The sequence below is a fragment of the Oncorhynchus kisutch genome, linkage group LG26 (assembly GCF_002021735.2).
Source record: "Oncorhynchus kisutch isolate 150728-3 linkage group LG26, Okis_V2, whole genome shotgun sequence".
Classification (NCBI taxonomy): Eukaryota; Metazoa; Chordata; class Actinopteri; order Salmoniformes; family Salmonidae; genus Oncorhynchus; species Oncorhynchus kisutch.
In genome coordinates this window covers 8,822,146-8,835,933 of record NC_034199.2, presented here as the reverse complement: position 1 = coordinate 8,835,933, position 13,788 = coordinate 8,822,146, and the positions used below count along the sequence as shown (strand labels likewise).

The 13,788-nt window shown below is 46.2% G+C and overlaps 1 protein-coding gene across 4 annotated transcripts in view; it reads right to left on the bottom strand.

The window, feature by feature from the left end:
* Positions 1-13,788, bottom strand: part of hdac4 (histone deacetylase 4) — a 216,077-nt gene that overhangs the window by 12,470 nt on the left and 189,819 nt on the right. For all 4 annotated transcript variants that reach the window (XM_031805646.1, XM_031805647.1, XM_031805648.1 and 1 more), the window contains one exon: positions 2,922-3,055. In XM_031805646.1, coding sequence (XP_031661506.1) covers positions 2,922-3,055 — 134 coding nt within the window. The remainder of the gene's footprint in view (positions 1-2,921; positions 3,056-13,788) is intronic.

Sequence of the window (13,788 nt, the reverse complement as noted above, 5' to 3'; positions counted from 1 at the left end):
GGTGACGGGGTCCTGGAGAGAAGGGCGAGAAGGGAGCCCTATGGGGCCAGGGCTGGTGCCTCTTTTTCGACTTCCAGACTCCCCGCCTTGCTCACCCATCGACCCCCAAAACTGCCTTCTCTCCTGGCTACTGAAACCTGAAACCTTCTTAGCCCCAATCCTTTCAGGAGTAGCCTGCCCTTGTTCCTCTTCTTCCCCCCTTTCTCTACCCTCCTTCATGGCTCCATATATTAAACCAAGCCATAACCCTCAGTGGTAAATTGAAGGAACTTTGGCGATCCAGCTCAGAGCTGTTAAGATTCTAGTTCTTCTGACAGGTTGACGTTGGTCCACTGTGGAGCTTAAATTCCCCTTCAGGCATTGAGGTTTCTTTGGTGGGTTCAGAACAGTTTGACCGCATTTGACCATGTTTCAGTCGGCCTCTCATACGCGCCCAGCTTGTCCCGGTCACTCTGAATCGAAGCTGTCGCCTGTTGGTCGCTGCTTTCTCTTTGTCTGGGGCGGCTGGTAGCAGTGACCACGTTTTATTAGCGTGATCCAGCGTTATTGTTCTGTTTGTTTTGCATCGGGCCCAAGATCCACATTGGAGCGGAGCCATCCGGTCTTTTATGGTTCCAAGAGCTTATTTACTGCCTTGTCTGGAGGGAGGACTGGAATAACACAGGCACCAATGCCTCTTATCAGCCAGTCCTGTCTAACCTGACCTCGCTATCTCTTCCTAGCCGTATCCTCTATCTATACTCAACTTCACCAGCATCTAGTGCAATACTAACAGTGAGCATGACTATTCATCATACATGTGCATCCTTAACTTCACGGTTAGCCAGCGAGCTACTCTTTCAATGTCTCTCACTCATTACTCCAGAAATGTGGACAATTAGCCGGTGCGCACATGAAAAGAAATCCCAGCGGGGCCTCCAAATTTGCTACCCATTCTGTTGAGCTTATAAGGTAAACCGAAATGCCAAAAAGGAACAGTTTACTTGACTTTTAATCATGTAAGCATGAGGTTTACAACAATAACAAAACATTTAGAGTACATACCACTCTTTGGTGCACTATTAGAGTGAGGTGTGGGTGAATGTATTGGTGTTTAATAAGAGGCAGTACATTACGAGATATAGCCCCACACACCTCGTTAATGGAGGTTTTAAAGTCACACTGGGCTAACGGCTTCAGCAGGTTATCTCCTTGTCTGTGTCCCAAAAGGCACCCTAATTCCCTACACAGTGCACTATAGGGCCCATGTTAAATGTAGTGCACTATATAGGGAACAGGGTGCTGTTTGGGACACCACTCTTGTCCCAACGACAGAAAACACGCAGAGGGTGTGTGTTTGTGGCCTGGGTCGGTCTGCAGCAACACATAGAGGCGGTCACTTGCTCAAAATAAATTAAGTTTATACAAACGCAGGACTCAGGGGCCTGGAAATTCACTTTTATCAGAGGCTCTATTTCAGCCTCTGACCACTGCTCCCCCTCGGTTTTAGACATTACATCAGCACTTCATCTGTGAGTACTACCCAAGGGTCAGTACTAGCCAAGGGTCAGCACTAGCCAAGGGTCAGCACTAGCCAAGGGTCAGCACTAGCCAAGGGTCAGCACTGGCCAAGGGTCAGCACTAGCCAAGGGTCAGCACTAGCCAAGGGTCAGCACTGGCCAAGGGTCAGCACTAGCCAAGGGTCAGCACTAGCCAAGGGTCAGTACTAGCCAAGGGTCAGCACTAGCCAAGGGTCAGCACTGGCCAACCCATTTATTGTCTTTTAATACGTCAGTTTATTTCAAGTGCGATTCTTCATTATTTATATAGGACGCCATGGTCCCTATCGTGCACTACATACGAAATAGGGTGCCATTTGGGACGCAATCAGAGAGTTTGTTCAGCTCCAGGCCCAGCCTACACACTCCCACAATTAACCTCAGATTGTACAACTTAAAGCTTGTTACTTCCTCCCTTCTCCCTGGCCACTGGCCATGGGATCCTCCCACATTGGGCGTTGGGGACAGAGAGAGAGAGAAACAATAGATTAATAAGGGATGGAGAGAAAGAGAGAGGATGCAGAATAAAAAACAGGGTGCCTCCATCTCTCAACTCACTGTTCCAGACTCTCTCTTTCTCTTCCCCTCTCCATCTCTCTGTCAACTCACTGTTCCAGACTCTCTCTTTCTCTTCCCCTCTCCATCTCTCTCTGTCAACTCACTGTTCCAGACTCTCTCTTTCTCTTCCCCTCTCCATCTCTCTCTGTCTCTTCCCCTCTCCATCTCTCTCTGTCAACTCACTGTTCCAGACTCTCTCTGTCTCTCCACCTCTCCATCTCTCTCTGTCAACTCACTGTTCCAGACTCTCTCTGTCTCTCCACCTCTCCATCTCTCTCTGTCAACTCACTGTTCCAGACTCTCTCTTTCTCTCCACCTCTCCATCTCTCTCTGTCAACTCACTGTTCCAGACTCTCTCTTTCTCTCCACCTCTCCATCTCTCTGTCAACTCACTGTTCCAGACTCTCTCTTTCTCTCCACCTCTCTCTGTCAACTCACTGTTCCAGACTCTCTCTGTCTCTCAACCTCTCCATCTCTCTATCAACTCACTGTTCCAGCCTCTCTCTTTCTCTCCACCTCTCCATCTCTCTGTCAACTCACTGTTCCAGACTCTCTCTGTCTCTCCACCTCTCTGTCAACTCACTGTTCCAGGGTCTCTCTTTCTCTCCACCTCTCCATCTCTCTCTGTCAACTCACTGTTCCAGGGTCTCTCTTTCTCTGCACCTCTCTCCCTTGACGGAAACATTGGGCCAAGGCCCTTTAAGCACCACACCTCTGGCTGAGCCTGTGATTGGACTAAATGTGTAGAGACAGTCTCCCCAAACAGGTGCAGGGGCAAATTATTGACAACAATTATAGAAACCCCTCCCTCATTCTTAGTCTTACCTCGATTCCTAGCAAAGCAGAGACGCAGGCTTCAGAGGCATCGCAGATGGCAGTGAGGTCATGGCCTCCCTCCAGGGCCAGTACCAGGCGTCCCCCGGCCAGCCCCATCAGCTGCCTGGTCAGGTAGCCGAAACCTGGGGACAGGAAATGCCAGAGGTGGGGGTTAGAGTTTGTCTATGGCGACTCTGACACTTGGACGCTGATCAAAAAAATGCAGACAGAGAGTAAGGGGAGGAGGGAGAAAAGGGTATTGCATCATATTTTCTCTTTTAGGGTTTTAGAAAGAGAAGGTACCAGAGATTTACTGGGGGATAAATGCATAACACGAGACAGATTTAATCTTAATCAATGTGGCTTAGGGTTTTGGCTCGGGCCACCAATGTTTGATCTTCTGGGGGTGCATTCCGCCATAGCACCCTCAACCCCCCTTACCCCTCCTCAGACCCCCCCTCTCTGTAAGCCCCAGCTCTAGACTGAGATCTCAGAAATGGTTTTAGGGAAAGCGCTTTGCTGGCACGCTCACGGTACTGCTCTACATGGGCCAAAGACAGACGCTTTCAAACAAACTTGATCCTGTAGCTTTGTGAACATGAGGGGAGGGTAAGAGGTTTCCTGCTCTGTGGCATGAACAGGGCATTACAGTTGGATCTGATCGTATGCGGGTGTATGTGCATGTGTGTCACCAAAGAGTGCCATGGTTATTAATGCTAGGAGATGTGAGGTAAAGTAGGACTGGTTGTGGTGTTACTGGCGGATTACCATCACAACAGTGTTAACAGGCAATGCTGATGTGTTCATCATGGCAAGGATATAACTAGGCGTAACCAAAGTACATATTCGATAGATTCTGGGAGTGGCTCAGGTAAATGTTAATTTGGGATTAACGAACCTGAACAAAGTGCGATGTTGTTTCTCACAACAATGATATATTTTACCACTCAAAAGTTTGGACACATCTACTCATTCAAGGGTTTTACTTTAATTTTTAAAACTATTTTATACATTGTAGAATAATAGGGAAGAAACTATGAGAAACTATCAGAACTATGAAATGACACATATGGAATCATGTAGTAACCCAAAAAGTGTTAAACAAAACAAAATAATTTTTAAATTTGAGATTCTTCAAAGTAGCCACCCTTTGCCTTGATGACAGCTTCGCACACTTTTGGCATTCTCTCAATCAGCTTCATGAGGTAGTCACCTGGAATGCATTTCAATTAACATGTGTGCCACATTTGTGGAAATTCTTTCATTCTTAATGCATTTGAGACAATCAGTTGTGTTGTGACAAGGTAGGGTTATACAGAAGATGGCCCTATTTGGTAAAAGACCAAGTCCATATTATGGCAAGAACAGCTCAAATAAGCAAAGAGAAACGACAGTCCAGCATTACTTTAAGTCAATCTGGAAAATTTTAAGAACTTTGAATGTTTCTTCAAGTGCAGTCGCAAAAACCATCAAGCGCATTGATGAAACTGGCTCTCATGAGCACCGCCACAGGAAATGAAGACTCAGAGTTAAGTTCATTAGAGTTATCAGCCTCAGAAATTACAGCCCAAATAAATGCTTCACATAGTTCTAGTAACAGACACATCAACATAAACTGTTCAGAGGAGACTGTGTGAATCAGGCCTACATGGTCGAATTGCTGCAAAGAAACCACAACTAAAGGACACCAATAAGAAGAAGAGACTTACTTGGGCCAATAAACATGAGCAATGGACATTAGACTGGAGGAAAGTACAAATTTGAGATTTTTGGTTCCAAAGTGTCTTTGTGAGACACAGAGTAGGTGAACGGATGATCTCTGCATGTGTGGTTCACACCGTGAAGCATGGAGGAGCAGGTGTGATGGTGCTTTGCTGGTGAAACTGTCAGTGATTGATTTAGAATTCAAGGGGCACACTTAAGCAGCATGGTTACCAGAGCATTCTGCAGCGATACCCAATCCCAACTGGATTGCGCTTAGTGGGGGACTATCATTTGTTTTTCAAAACTAGCCAAGGGTCAGTTTTTTTTCAAAAAACCTCCAGGCTGTGTAAGGGCCATTTGACCAAGAAGGAGTGCTGCATCAGATGACCTTGCCTCAAACCAATTGACATGGTTTGGGATGAGTTGTCCCGCAGAGTGAAGGAAAAGCATCCAACAAGTCCTCAGCATATGTGGGAACTCCTTCAAGACCATTGTGAAAGCATTCCAGGTGAAGCTGGTTGAGAGAATGCAAAAGTGTGTGCAAAGCTGTCATCAAGGCAAAGGGTGGCTACTTTGAAGAATCTAAAATATTACATTTTTATTTATTTTTAACACTTTTTTGGTTACTACATCATTCAATATGTGTTATTTCATAGTTTTGTTGTCTTCACTATTATTCTACAATGTGGAAAACAGTCAAAATAAAGAAAAACCCTTGAATGTGTAGGTGTGTCTCAACTTTTGACTGGTAATTATACACCGGAACAGTTAGGCCTATATTGTGAAAAATATGGTTGGTCATAGTACCATAAGAAATGAATGAGACTGCACTAAAGGTTCTCAGAGAGCGACAAAGCCAGATGTCACAGTGAGATGTGATGTTTAATGGGGTGATATTCTAGAAGGTGGTATTCTAACATAGGAGGCTGAATTTGGCTAGGTAAAGGGGTTTAGCAGTTAGAGGTTAGGTGAATGATATCTTCGTTTTTTCCCGTGAATACATCTAGCTTGAAAACGATGTCAGTTTTCCCGTGAATACATCTAGCTTGAAAACGATGTCAGTTTTCCCGTGAATACATCTAGCTTGAAAACGATGTCAGTTTTCCTGTTCCTTTGTGCTCATTGAATGAGTCAGGATCAAATGTAAGTACTAGAATTTGGTGATTGGTCCGTTGTCTAATGTTGAGGCTTATGCTGTAGGCTACCATGTTTTTATTTTTACCATGGTTATAGAATCCAATTTTCCATCCCTTTGGTAGTAACTAGCAACACACATCACACACACATCACACACACAACCTCTCCCACATTTTTAGAGCATTTTTATTTGAAGCCAGTTTAGAAGAGATCCTTCGCCCAAACCACTTGTTTTGTCTAAAGAAACAAACCTGACTTCCAAATCAGACCTAGTGAACAGTCAGTAGAGAACATAAAGAAATAACATTCACTATGGACGAGTGGAGTAGCATCAGTCAGGACGACTGTTGTTTCAGTGAAAAGGTGGTCCTCCTACAGCAGCGGGAGAGAAGGTTCCAGAGAGTATGCAAGCTACTGGCGAGAGACGCCCCACTCAAACTCCAACTCTTGGTGAAAAGCAGGAGGACAGATGGAGAGCGAGGGAGAGACAAGCCGGAGAGGAGGTGGAAGACAGGAGAGAAGAGGATGGAGGTGGCAAGACTAAGAAATAATCAGCAAAGGATGGAGGAGAGAAATCAAGAGTTAAACCTTCAGTAGAATGAAAGACCGAGTGTGAAACAAGGGAACGGTAAAAGAGGAAGCTGCAGAAAAGAGAGCGAGAACAGACACAGAATACGACTGAATTGGTGAGAAAGGTTGATGAAGAAGAGCAAGTGGATGGGTTGAGGCGGACGAGGAGAACGGGGATGATGTCACGCCTTGGTCATTGTATTTTGTGTTTTCGTTATATATTTGGTCAGGCCAGGGTGTGACAGGGGTTTATGTTATTGTATTTCGTATTGGGGTTTGTAGTATTTGGGATCGCGGCTGATTAGGGGTGTTGTATAGGCTTGGCTGCCTGAGGCGGTTCTCAATCAGCAGTCAGGTGATTCTCGTTGCCTCTGATTGGGAACCGTATTTAGGTAGCCTGAGTTTCGCTTTGTCTTTCGTGGGTGATTGTTCCTGTCTCTGTGTAGTGTTCACCAGATAGGCTGTAATAAGTTTCACGTTCCGTTTGTTGTTTTTGTATTTATTAGTTATTTCATGTATCGTCACGATTTTCTTCATTAAAGACATGAGTAACAACCACGCTGCATTTCGGTCCGACTCTCTTTCGACAAACGAAGAACGCCGTTACAGAATCACCCACCACACACGGACCGAGCGGCGTGGTTACAGGCAGCGACAGCAGGAGCAGCGAAAGGAGGACGTTATGGACAGCAATGGCATGGATTATACGACGTGGGAAGAAATCGACAGGTGGGCGGCCGACCTAGAGAGAGTGCAGGAGCCCGCATGGGATTCGCTAGATCAGTGCGAAGAAGGCTATAGGCGAATGGAGTTGGAGAAACAGACACGGCGGCGCAGAGCGAAACCCGAGAGTCACCCCAAGGGGGCTCAGAGGGAGAGTGGCTGAGTCAGGAGATGGACCTGAGCCAACTCTCCTTGTTTATCGTGAGGAGCCAAGGAGGAGACCAGAACCAGAGCCGATGTTGGAGGTGAGCGAAGCAGAGACTGTGAAGGAGTTAATGGGGAAAGTGGAGTGGAGAGTAATGAGGGAGTTGCTAGCTTGGTGCTATAGATATCATATTCGTCCGACGGATCGTGTCGGGGATTTGATGGCACCTGAGTTAGCGCTCCATACTCGTCCTGAGGTGCGTATTAGTCGGCTGGTGAAGTTGGTGCCAGCCTCACGCACCAGGCCTCCTGTGCACATCCCTAGCCTTGCACATCCTGTGCCACCTCCACACTCCAGTCCTCCGGTAGCAGCTCCCCGCACCAGGCTTCCTGTGCGTGTCCTCGCTCCAGTATCACCAGTGCCCGCACCACGCATCAGGCCTACAGTGCGCCTCGCCTCTCCTGCGCTGTCGGAGTCTCCCGCCTGTTCAGCACAGCCAGAGCCTTCCTTCCCTCCTGCGCTGTCGGAGTCTCCCGCCTGTTCAGCACAGCCAGAGCCTTCCTTCCCTCCTGCGCTGTCGGAGTCTCCCGCCTGTTCAGCGCAGCCAGCGTTTTCCTCCTCTCCTGCGCTGCCGGAGCCTCCTGCCTGGTTGAAGCAGCCTGAGCTGCCAGTCTGCAAGGAGCTGTCAGCCTGCATGGAGCAGTCAGAGCTGCCAGTCTGCAGGGAGCTGTCAGTCTGCAAGGAGCTGCCAGTCTGCAAGGAGCTGCCAGTCTGCAAGGAGCTGTCAGTCTGCAAGGAGCTGTCAGCCTGCATGGAGCAGTCAGAGCTGTCAGTCTGCATGAAGCAGCCAGAGCTGTCAGTCTGCAAGGAGCTGCCAGTCTGCAAGGAGCTGCCAGTCTGCAAGGAGCTGTCAGTCTGCAAGGAGCTGTCAGCCTGCATGGAGCAGTCAGAGCTGTCAGTCTGCAAGGAGCTGCCAGTCTGCAGGGAGCTGTCAGTCTGCAAGGAGCTGTCCGTCTGCAAGGAGCTGCCAGTCTGCAAGGAGCTGTCAGCCTGCATGGAGCAGTCAGAGCTGTCAGTCTGCATAGAGCAGCTAGATCCGCCAGTCAGCCATGATCTTCTAGATCTGCCAGTCAACCAGATTCTTCCAGATCAGCCTGTCAACCAGAATCTTCCAGATCTGCTAGTCAACCTGAATCTTCCAGATCCGCCAGCCAGCCAGGATCTACCGGAGCCTACTACCTACCTGAGCTTCATCTCAGTACTGGGCTTCCTCTCAGTATTGGGCTTCCCCTCAGTTCCGAGCTGCCCCTCAGTCCCGAGCTGCCCCTCAGTCCCGAGCTGCCCCTCAGTCCCGAGCTGCCCCTCAGTCCCGAGCTGCCCCTCAGTCCCGAGCTGCCCCTCAGTCCCGAGCTGCCCCTCAGTCCCGAGCTGCCCCTCAGTCCCGAGCTGCCCCTCAGTCCCGAGCTGCCCCTCAGTCCCGAGCTGCCCCTCAGTCCCGAGCTGTCCCTCAGTCCCGAGCTGTCCCTCAGTCCCGAGCTGTCCCTCAGTCCCGAGATGCCCCTCAGTCACGAGCTGCTCCTCAGTTCTGTGGGGTTCTGGGTGAGGACTATTAGGCCATGGTCGGCGGCGAGGGTGAATTATCCCAGGACGCGAAGGGGAGGAACTATGACATTTATGGAGTGGGGTCCACGTCCCGAGCCGGAGCCGCCACCATGGACAGACGCCCACCCGGACCCTCCCAATGGTTTTGAGGTGCGTCCGGGAGTCCGCACCTTGGGGGGGGGGGTTCTGTCACGCCTTGGTCATTGTATTTTGTGTTTTCGTTATATATTTGGTCAGGCCAGGGTGTGACAGGGGTTTATGTTATTGTATTTCGTATTGGGGTTTGTAGTATTTGGGATCGCGGCTGATTAGGGGTGTTGTATAGGCTTGGCTGCCTGAGGCGGTTCTCAATCAGCAGTCAGGTGATTCTCGTTGCCTCTGATTGGGAACCGTATTTAGGTAGCCTGAGTTTCGCTTTGTCTTTCGTGGGTGATTGTTCCTGTCTCTGTGTAGTGTTCACCAGATAGGCTGTAATAAGTTTCACGTTCCGTTTGTTGTTTTTGTATTTATTAGTTATTTCATGTATCGTCACGATTTTCTTCATTAAAGACATGAGTAACCACCACGCTGCATTTCGGTCCGACTCTCTTTCGACAAACGAAGAACGCCGTTACAGATGAAGAGGAGGGGAAGGAGGAGGAGGAAATACAAAGAGGAAGAGGTAATGAAGGACATTGTGACAAAGGAGATAAAGGGTTAAATTGAACTAACAGAAAACCCGGAGAGGATTGGGAGACCAACGAGGGTGTTGAAGAATGGACAGATATTGATGGCAGTGAAAGTGTTGAAACAAATGAAGAGGAAAGAGAACAAGGTTGATGAAGAAAAGAAAATGGATCCCCAGAAAAATGCATGGATCATGGTGAAACTGAGGGAGAAAAAAAAAAATGGAATTTGAAATATAAGTCATTATGCAGATGGCAATGATCTGGATGGTGAGAGAAGTATCCACAAGTGGAACGGGAAAGAGGGGGGGGGGGGTGAGGAAAAGAAAGAAGACCTCAAGAATTTTGGGGAAACTGAGAACGATAAAGAATCTACATACAGTGAGGAGAGGGAGCGCGTTAAAAGGGGTAGTTCGCCCTATTTTCATACTTTACAAATATTTGTCATATCATGGAAGTAATCTATGGGCCCGGAGTGAATGCAACCTACACTGAGTACATTGCAGCCACTCCAAACTACTTCTAAGAGAAGGATTTGAAGAGTCTGAAACTAGTGTAAAACCCCAAAAAGACAACAGAGAATGTGGGATGCAAAAGTTCTCCTAAACTATTCAAGATTGTACAGAAAGTGTCAATAAGGAGTATCGAAACCGACCGAGGGAAACAGAAAAAGGACAAGGAAATGACTGCCGTGAAGAGAGAGATGAAAAGAGACAGTCGACAATAAAGTGTCGGGTAGGGTACCGTCACACCGGCAGTCATGACCACAGTCAAATTCCACGTGACGGGACGGTAATCTCCTCCTACGACCCATTCTAAATCTAAACTAATTTCACATATTAGTAAAGACAATACTAAATTGAGAACAGTCCGATGGGTGAGAATATTATAACTAGATGAGAGACCAGTCTGTGCGGGCCTGAGGCAAGGAACAGAGCGCAAGTTTTGCTGTTGACTTTTTCAAAATCACCAATAGTTGCATCATGCAGCCCATATATGTTTTGATGTCTAAGACATTCTAAGGCTTGTATCATTCACAACTAAAGTTGCCAAAAAACTCTATATCTAACATATAAGACCTGTTTCAAATGATCACTTTTACACTCGGCATAGCAATTTCATTTGCGCACTCGCTCGGGAATGTCCTTAAAATATCCTTAATATTTTATTCAGCTAAGTTCAATGATATTCTTCATACTATAAAATCATACAATATAAAATAATGCACAGGATTTATAAGCATATACAGTGCCTTGCGAAAGTATTCGGCCCCCTTGAACTTTGCGACCTTTTGCCACATTTCAGGCTTCAAACATATAAAGATATAAAACTGTATTTTTTTGTGAAGAATCAACAACAAGTGGGACACAATCATGAAGTGGAACGACATTTATTGGATATTTCAAACTTTTTTAACAAATCAAAAACTGAAAAATTGGGCGTGCAAAATTATTCAGCCCCCTTAAGTTAATACTTTGTAGCGCCACCTTTACAGTTTTATATCTTTACAGTTTTATATCTTTATGTTTGAAGCCTGAAATGTGGCAAAAGGTCGCAAAGTTCAAGGGGGCCGAATACTTTCGCAAGGTACTGTATTGTCTGCTAAATGAACTAGATAATGGATTTATAATGATGGTGTACACTGAGTGTACAAAACATTAGAAAGTCCTGCTATTTCCATGACAGACTGACCAGGTGAATCCAGGTGAAATATATGACCCCTTATTGATGTTGCCTGTTAAATCCACTTCAATCAGTGTAGATGAAGGGAATGATTTAAAAATATATATATTTTTAAGCCTTGAGACAATTGAGACATGGATTGTTTGTGTACGCCATTCAGAGGGAGAATGGGCAAGACAAAGTATTTAAGTGCCTTTGAACGGGGTATGGTAGTAGGTGCCAGGCACACCGGTTTCTGTCAAGAACTGCAACGCTGCTGGGTTTTTCACGCTCAACAGTTTCCCGTGTGTATCAAGCATTGTCCACCACCCAAAGGATATCCAGCCAGCTTCCCACAACTGTGGGAAGCATTGGAGTCAACATGGGCCAGCATCCCTGTGGAAAGCGTTCGACACCTTGTAGAGTTCATTCCCTGATTAATCGAGGCTGTTCTAAGGGCAAAAGGGGGTGAAACTCAATATTAGGTAGGTGTTCCTAACATTTAGTACACCCAGTAAACTGATTTATTATACTTTTTGAAATGTATATGTTTTCAAAGGCGCACACCAGGCCTGGAGATGCTAAACGTGTTTACGTTAATTAACAGTCAATTACCGTGAGACCGGCAGTCATTTGCATGACAGTGAGCAGATGACAAAATGATGACAGCCACAGCCCTAGTGGCGAGTCAAAAGAAACTGAAGGAACAAAAGCGACAGTCTAGCAGTGAGATGACCGTAGGAGAAGAGAGGAAGGAGGGACCCACAGGATGACCAACCAGAAATGCTCATCACCTTCCCCTTCCTTTAATACATGTTTGGAGTGGTAGGACTGTAACAGTGACTGTAGTAAGGACATAGGTGGTGTGTGAGTTTCAAGTTTGGGGATGCTTATAATTTATCCTACCATTTCTAACCGATCTTGCGCGGCAGTTAAGATTTTTCAAATGTGTATTTTTGTGGAACAGTTTAATTTCAATAATCAAGTTTTTGTTTCTCAAAATCATTGTCACGTGGTCAATCATGCAAATCTCAATTAAAATGATAAAAATCTAAAAGTTCAAATTCAACTAATGTGAGAGCAACACCCTCTACCATATGGACACATTGATACACCGTGATCCATTGGCGGCTAAAGAAATCAACGCATGGAACTCAAAGATAGCCTATAGGCCAACTTCCATCGTCAACAAAGTAAAATACATAGGCCTAAAGCTGAAAAATAAAAAATTTAATATCTTGATGAAAATGCAGGTTCTTTCAATCGCATTCATCTCTCTACTCCGACTGTCTGCTTCCCTTTCTATCCGTGAGCTATCGCTGGTGATGTATCATATCAATCAACTGGATCCAGCCTAAAACTGTCCTAGCGAACTTGCAAATGATATCAACCAGCCTATTCCGGGTCCTCAGAGATTCCTGTGCCAGTGAGCTCTGAACAGACAGCTGTTTTTGCAGGGAAAAGTGTTTTAGGTATTTTATGACGTTTCCACTTGATACAGGGGGGCAAAAAAGTATTTAGTCAGCCACCAATTGTGCAAGTTCTCCCACTTAAAAAGATGAGAGAGGCCTGTAATTTTCATCATAGGTACACTTCAACTATGACAGACAAAATGAGAAAAGAAAATCCAGAAAATCACATTGTAGGATTTTTTATGAATTTATTTGCAAATTATGGTGGAAAATAAGTATTTGGTCAATAACAAAAGTTTATCTCAATACTTTGTTATATACCCTTTGTTGGCAATGACAGACGTCAAACGTTTTCTGTAAGTCTTCACAAGGTTTTCACACACTGTTGCTGGTATTTTGGCCCATTCCTCCATGCAGATCTCGTCTAGAGCAGTGATGTTTTGGGGCTGTTGCTGGGCAACACGGACTTTCAACTCCCTCCAAAGATTTTCTATTTCTATGAGATCTGGAGACTGGCTAGGCCACTCCAGGACCTTGAAATGCTTCTTACGAAGCCTCTCCTTCGTTGCCCGGGCAGTGTATTTGGGATCATTGTCATGCTGAAAGACCCAGCCACATTTCATCTTCACTGCCCTTGCTGGTGGAAGGAGATTTTCACTCAAAATCTAACGATACATGGCCCCATTCATTCTTTCCTTTACACGGATCAGTCGTCCTGGTCCCTTTGCAGAAAAACAGCCCCAAAGCATGATGTTTCCACCCCCATGCTTCACAGTAGGTATGGTGTTCTTTGGATGCAACGCAGCATTCTTTGTCCTCCAAACACTACAAGTTATATTTTGGTTTCATCTGACCATATGACATTCTCCCAATCTTCTTCTGGATCATCCAAATGCTCTCTAGCAAACTTCAGACGGGCCTGGACATGTACTGACTTAAGCAGGGGGACACGTCTGGCACTGCAGGATTTGAGTCCCTGGCGGTGTAGTGTGTTACTGATGGTAGGCTTTGTTACTTTGGTCCCAGCTCTCTGCAGGTCATTCACTAGGTCCCCCCGTGTGGTTCTGGTATTTTTGCTCACCGTTCTTGTGATAATTTTGACCCCACGGGGTGAGATCTTGCGTGGAGCCCCAGATCGAGGGAGATTATCAGTGGTCTTGTATGTCTTCCATTTCCTAATAATTGCTCCCACAGTTGATTTCTTCAAACCTAGCTGCTTACCTATTGCAGATTCAGTCTTCCCAGCCTGGTGCAGG